Source organism: Cebus imitator, unplaced genomic scaffold (assembly GCF_001604975.1).
Source record: "Cebus imitator isolate Cc_AM_T3 unplaced genomic scaffold, Cebus_imitator-1.0 Scaffold2, whole genome shotgun sequence".
NCBI lineage: Eukaryota > Metazoa > Chordata > Mammalia > Primates > Cebidae > Cebus > Cebus imitator.
Genome location: NW_016107317.1, coordinates 6,437,579 through 6,444,349, shown reverse-complemented (window position 1 = coordinate 6,444,349; position 6,771 = coordinate 6,437,579). Strand labels below are relative to the sequence as shown.

Below are 6,771 nucleotides of genomic sequence, written 5' to 3'. Positions count from 1 at the left end.
TTTCTAGCCTTTGTAGCAAATCAAAAATCTGTAATTTTTGACATATTATGTATTTTTATAATGAATTATTTGAATAATTTTAGATTAAATGTCTGTGGCTTCTGAATCAGGCTAAGGATGCCATAGAAACCTACTGATATAATATTTTGATAATTCAGTCATTTTTGCCATAAGAGAAGTGTAGAATTAGAGGAAATAACTTTGGTAAGATTTTCAGCATTCTGGCATGCCATGACATTTTATACAGTATAGTACTGGCATTGCCATTTCCTCTCTGAGGTTGAAACTAAGGAAATTGGAAAAGGATGGGTTCCTGGGATTGACCCCTTGTCAGGATCACCTTGAAGGATATATTGGAACTGATTCTTGTGTCTGGAATCTTCTTCAAGGTATATTCCTAAAGCAAAGTGAACATCATTCCAGAGTCTGGCAAAATGCTCCAGGCCAAATGGCACCAATAGAGGAGCAGGCACAGTTTTCTTTTTCTTTAACTTCTTGGATGATAATTTCTAACAATGCCTGTAGTCTGCCTCCCTTGCACTCCCTTGTATACTTCCTGTGTGACCTCTAGAGCAAAAGTCATGGAAAAAGATTTGGGAAGTATTTACTGCCTTATCCCATGTTATCAATGGGAAGGGATATTGATGATGACTTCCTGCCTCATTTGACACCCTTTAAAGTTGAAGGCACGTTGCTATGGCTGTGCCCCAAGATATTAACTGCTGATGTCATGAAGCTTATAGTAATCTATCTCTTGTTCCTTCCATCTTCTACTTGAATCTTCATCGCAAAATGCTTAGAACCTTAATTTATTCAATGCACTCCTTACAATACTATGATTCTATAATTTAAATTACATCCCTCGATTTTACAGGAATATCCTTGCAGAAATTCAGTTTGTTTTATCAAACATTACTGAGCCTCTGCTATACTAAAAGCCTTGTGCTAAGTAGTAAAAGATGTAAAATCTATTTATTAAATGTATTCTTATATATGGACCAAACAGCTCCACTATAGATAGTTTATAGTTCAGTGTGAAAGGTGAGATATAAGTAAAGTAATTATGATTTAGAGTACTTAGTACTTCAAGGAGAGTACAAAGAATTGTACTGGAAGGGGCACTTTTGGAGATGGTTCGTGGAGAATGAGTAGAATTTTTTAGAGATTGGGGACAAGGACATTTAAGACAGAAGACATAATATAAGTCCTAAAATATGAAGAAAACACAATTTAAACATGCTAGAGAAAAGCCAAGAAACTCAAGATGGGTGAAAGATAGGGCACTTAAGAAAGATTAGAGAGAGATAAAATGAGGAAGTTATTTAGGGAAGGTCATGGAAAATCTCGAAAGCCATGCTTAGGTGTCAGGAACTTTCTGTTTTTTTCTAGAAAATGGATAAAATTCAGACTTTTAAAGAGGGCCATAACTCTAACAGAGTTGAGTGTTAGGTTGTTTCTGCAGATTTGAGATGAAGAAGTATATGAGAGGGAAATGAGAAATACAAAGCAGAGTCAGGGTAAAATTTCAGTGGTTAGAGGATATAAACGCCATGATGTAAAGGAGGCTATGGCATTGGGAAAGGACTGGGGGATGTAAGTGAGAAACACTGGGCAGGAGTCAATGTCCAGACGGCTGGACAAGAAGGATTTTAAGATGGTTTAGCTAGACATGAGAGTCTGGGAGGAAAAGGATAACATTTGGTTAAAGTGTGGAAGTAATTCTTCAGTTTTGGTCATATCTGGGAGAACTGTTTTCATCACTATCAGATTTTGTATCTTCGTTTACCTTTTTTTATATTGACATCTAAAAGTGAGGGCTTTCTCTTATAATTAATCATAGTATTTGTGTGTGTGTGTGAGTGAGAGACAGAGAGATACAGGAGGAGGATGGAAGGGAGGCAGAGACATATGCTTAATGAAATAGGATTGGAGGAAGAAGAAATCAGTATAAACATTTTCTGCAGGTGTTTTGCAGTGTCTATAAAGAATTGACTATAAACCTGCCTCTGTACTCCATGAAATTATTTTTCTTCTTAGGTCAAGGTAATGTGGTCATTATTCTAGCATGAGGCAATTAGTTTACTATTTCTGTGGGCATAGACTGCACCCGGGATTGCTATGTGATAAATGTGCTCTTGTGACCACAGGTGCACCATAGAAAACATAGATGTAGTATAATTAGAAATTCATCAGTGCTTCTAGAAATGTAAGTCAAACAAAAACTATTGACGTAGAAAGTGTAACATCGCCTTTGTAAATGAAAAATAATGCATATAATTCCTCCCTAAACCTTTGAGTCATTATTAAGTAGAGTTTATATTTAATCTGATTGTGAATCTCTAGCTTCTGTTAAATTATGCTTTACTTTTTGGATGATTTGGGTCATATCGTGACACAATTTGCATTTCTTGCCTGGCAAGAAATTGGTTGTTTGGGATTATTTATTTCCTAGAGACAGAAATTCATCAACTTTGGACTTTGAAAAGTGCACTTAGTCTAAAGAAGAATCAAGAGTTGGCTTTAGTTTGTTATCTAGCTTTCAGTCTAACAACTATTTATAAATTTCTTCCCATAACAAGACTGACTATATTAGTCTGTTTTCACATTGCTTTAAAGTTACTACTGGAGACTGGGTAATTCATAAAGGAAAGAGGCTTAACTGACTCACAGTTCCACATGGCTGGGGAGGCCTCAGAAAACTTACAATCATGGCAGAAGGTGAGGGGGAAACAAATGTGGACCTTTTCATGTGGTGGCAGGAGAAAGAGTGCTAGCAAGAGCGAGGAAAACTGCCTTATAAAACCATCAGATCTCATGAGTACTCACTCACTATCATGAGAACAGCATGGGAGAAACTGTCCTTTTAATCCAATCACTTCCCACCAGGTCTTTCCCTAAACACCTGAGGATTACAATTCAAGATGAGATTTGGGTGGGGACACAAAGCCTAACCATATCAAGGACTTAGTATAGAAAAATATGTTACTTGATTTTCTTCCTTTCTCAGTTTATTTGCTAAAGAATTGCCAAGCACATTAGTCATATTGCATAATGCTTAAAAGCTTCTGCTCTGAAGTCAGACTCCCAGTGTTTGAATTCCTGCTCTGCCACTTAATGACCACATATGTGAAACCTTCAGGAAATTACATAACATATTCGTGGCTCAGTTTTCCCATCCTACCCTGACGGGGCGGTTATCAGGATTAATTGAGTTGATCCATGTAAATTTGGCCATTGCCAATAACAGTTTTAAACACTCAATATTGTTTGATTATTATTCCTCTCACGCTGAGTATGTTAAAAATCTATGTGTTCTAAAACACAAGATATTATTATTGTTAAAGGGTTAAAAAAAGAAAAAGTTTGGAGAACAAGTGTCATCTGTTTTTTTCATAGATATGATATCTGCTATTCTTTGTATTTTCTTTTTTATATTTCAGCTTTTAGTCCAAGATGGAATGAAACATTCACATTTATTATTCATGTGCCAGAACTGGCGTTAATACGTTTTGTTGTTGAAAGTCAAGGTTTAATAGCAGGAAACGAATTTCTTGGGCAATATACTTTGCCACTTCTATGCATGAACAAAGGTAATGTTTTTAAAAGTTAGATGATTGTACAAATATTTAAATATAACTTGTCTATATCAAGACACATTTTGACATACCAAATAGCTCTATCCATAAAGTAGGATACAAAGGAAATTTTATGTATTGATACATATTTTTTTCTCTGTGAAATTATAGAAATGTGTTCTCTTGTGGAAGGTGGGGTGGGGGTGTGGGACTGACAGGAAGGCTAATTAGACAAACTTGGCATGTATAAGCATTTCTTTACATGCATCAGAGTTCTTCTGCTTCAGTGAAGAGTAGTCATGACTACCATAAAGAAATGATGATGGGTGGCAACCAGAAGGGAGAAGCAGTGACTCATTCTTCCTGCCTGAGGAGAAGAGACTGGGAGCCTGAGACTATCCTTTCCTGACCCCTTTTCAGGGCTGACTGTCTTTGTGTTGCAGAGTCACCCTTCCAGGGTGATTTACACTGTGCTCCCAATTACCTCTTTTCAGTATGCTTACTTTTCTAACAGCACCTGAACCTCCTCTGTGCCTAGGAAACAGGGTCTTCCTGAAACAGAAGGATGGGGGCTAATTTTGGATCATGCTGCGCTTTGCGGAAGGAGAAGTATGAGCTGTGTGCTCAGTGCTGGGCAGTAGGAAGTCAGAATAGAAAATGCACATATTTAATTTTTGTGGAAGATTAATATACCAGATAACTCTATAGTCATGGGTTTTAATGTATGCTTAGTAAAGAGCTCTTCTTTCTCAGCAAGACTATTGGGGCCACCACTGATTAATTGGTTACTGGTCTAATTAGACATAATTTCTTTTGCAGGTTACCGTCATGTTCCTCTGTTGTCCAGAATGGGTGAGAGCCTTGAGCCTGCTTCACTGTTTGTTTATGTTTGGTACATCAGATAACAGCTAATGATATCTAACATATCGTTAGCTATACATCACAATAAAACAGCCAAAATCAATGTCTATATGTTTTCTTTTTAAACATAAAGAAAAATAAGTACTCATAAAACTAGAAATATTGAGCCCATTCACTTAAAAATATACAAAATAAATCAGTGGAAGAATGAAAACGGAAACTTCAGAGGGTCCTGACCTAGCGTGGCATTCTTGTTAGCTGATTTCTCCTGCCCTTCTGCTGCTGAGTTGCTTTCAACTGGCTTGTACCATTTTTAATTACTAGAATTTATAAGCTTTTGAAATATGTCTGATTGTAAAAGATACATTGGCAAATATTTAGCAGTATAAAATAAATATGAAATCTAAGAGTGTTTTTACTTCTAGACACCCACTACTGTATGTTTTCATGGGAAGGAATAGATTGCCAGGCCCTCTGAGCCTTTCATATCCTGGAGAGTAATTAGTCCCTGCATTCTTAAGCTAGTTCTTAGATACTGTGCACTGAAGCTGGTACCCTGTAATTAGACAGCCATTTTTATGAATGTATATAAAATTGATTTACATGCAAACTGTATTCAGGCTCCATATCTATAAAAGAGAGCTGTGTGGACTTACATGCTTGGATCTTGAATTAATTTGCAGTATTTCTTAATCTGGACTAAATGTACTTTCAAAGTGGTCTCTTGGTCAAAGATGAGATCCCTGTGCTATCTCATCTGCTGGACTTATTATTTTATTATTATTATTATTATTATTATTATTATTATTATTATTGAGATGGGGTTTTGCTCTTGTTGCCCAGGGCAGAGTGCAATGGCGTGATCTCAGCTGTAATGCAACCTCCACTTCCCGGGTTCAAGCGATTCTCCTGTGTCAGCCTCCTGAGTAGCTGAGATTACAGGCATGTGCCACCATACATGGCTAATTTTGTATTTTTAGTAAAGACAGGGTTTCTCCATGTTGGTCAGGCTGGTCTTGAACTCCCGACCTCAGGTAAACCACCCATCTCTGCCTCCCAAAGTGCTAGGATAACAGGCGTGAGCCACCACACCTGGCCAGCTGGACTTCTTACCAACAGCAGAACTTTGCTTTATTAAATGTCATGTAGAAGAATATGGAAACCAGCGATATTAATACTAATTCTACCACATTGTTGCATGCTAGTAGTGTGAAAGCACTCAGCACTATATTTGACAAAATCGGGGGGCCTTTAACAGGTACTTCTGCAATTGACTCCTAACGAATACTAAAATAACAAAAATGACTGTTTGGGATGTATACTAACACATTATATCTTTATGACCAGAAAATATAACCCATCTAGCATGTTTTACTACTGTATCATGGTTTACTCTCAGCACTAAATGTTTAAAATGAACGTATCACTGAGAATTCAAATTCCCAAGCCGTAGGTAATAAGAAATGTACGTGGTTACTAACTGCGCAATCTTCCAATTTATACCTCTGGATTTAAGATCAGTGGATTTAAGGGCTCTCTGGATTTAAGATCAGTGCACACCATTCCCAGTAGGGATGCATAGACAATTCTTAAAAAGATGCTTCTGTTTTGCCAGATAATGGATGGATCTTATTTAAATCATCTACTGTTCAGCATGATAGCAGGACGGATGTTTAGCCCGTTGACCTAAGGCTTTACCCTCCCCTAATCTCCTAAAGCCTTTTGAAGATCTGGAATTCCATGAAATTTAAAGAATTTAATCAAGTGAGTTTTGCAAAAGAGCTCATTAATTCTGTAGTAGAATAAATTTGTTTATCACTTACACCATCAAGCTTCAAAACAAGAGAGAAAAAAGATATATTTTATTTTCTCTCCTTTTCTTTAGGAAAAGAAACTTATCTTTAGGAAAATCAAACTTATCTCACTAACTCTGAAGACCAAGTTGTTCATTTTGAAATATTCTACTCTATATTAGGAATATGGGCTTTGAGAGAAATATTAAATTATTTCTTGCTCGAGAATCTTATGATATCTTGAAACATTTTTGGTTCCATTTTAAAATGTGCATTATTTATCATTTAATGTCCCTTATATATTAAACTAGAATTTTGATTATAATTTTCTCATGGGAACTTTTAGCAGACTTTATTCATGTAAAACTCCAGAGTCAGGGAATGTTCTCACATTTGGAGTAGGTTGGGGATGTTATGAGAAGCCGGATTTGACTCATGCTTTTTAGGTACAATTCATTTGTAAGAAAAAGTTGTGTTGGTAAATGGAAGGAAACATAGGAAAAGGCTAAAATAAACCCGTGAAACTGTGGCAACAGAAGACT

At 36.4% G+C, this 6,771-nt stretch overlaps 1 protein-coding gene across 4 annotated transcripts in view; it reads left to right on the top strand.

The window, feature by feature from the left end:
• Positions 1-4,541, top strand: part of PLCZ1 (phospholipase C zeta 1) — a 53,070-nt gene extending 48,529 nt beyond the window's left edge. The window contains exons 14-15 of one of the 4 annotated variants that reach the window (XM_037739134.1): positions 3,441-3,590; positions 4,395-4,541. In XM_037739134.1, coding sequence (XP_037595062.1) covers positions 3,441-3,590; positions 4,395-4,480 — 236 coding nt within the window. In that variant the 3' untranslated portion in view covers positions 4,481-4,541. The remainder of the gene's footprint in view (positions 1-3,440; positions 3,591-4,394) is intronic. The other 3 variants (XM_037739126.1, XM_037739136.1, XM_037739139.1) reach the window with 3 other exon arrangements.
• The last annotated feature ends 2,230 nt before the right edge of the window (positions 4,542-6,771 follow it).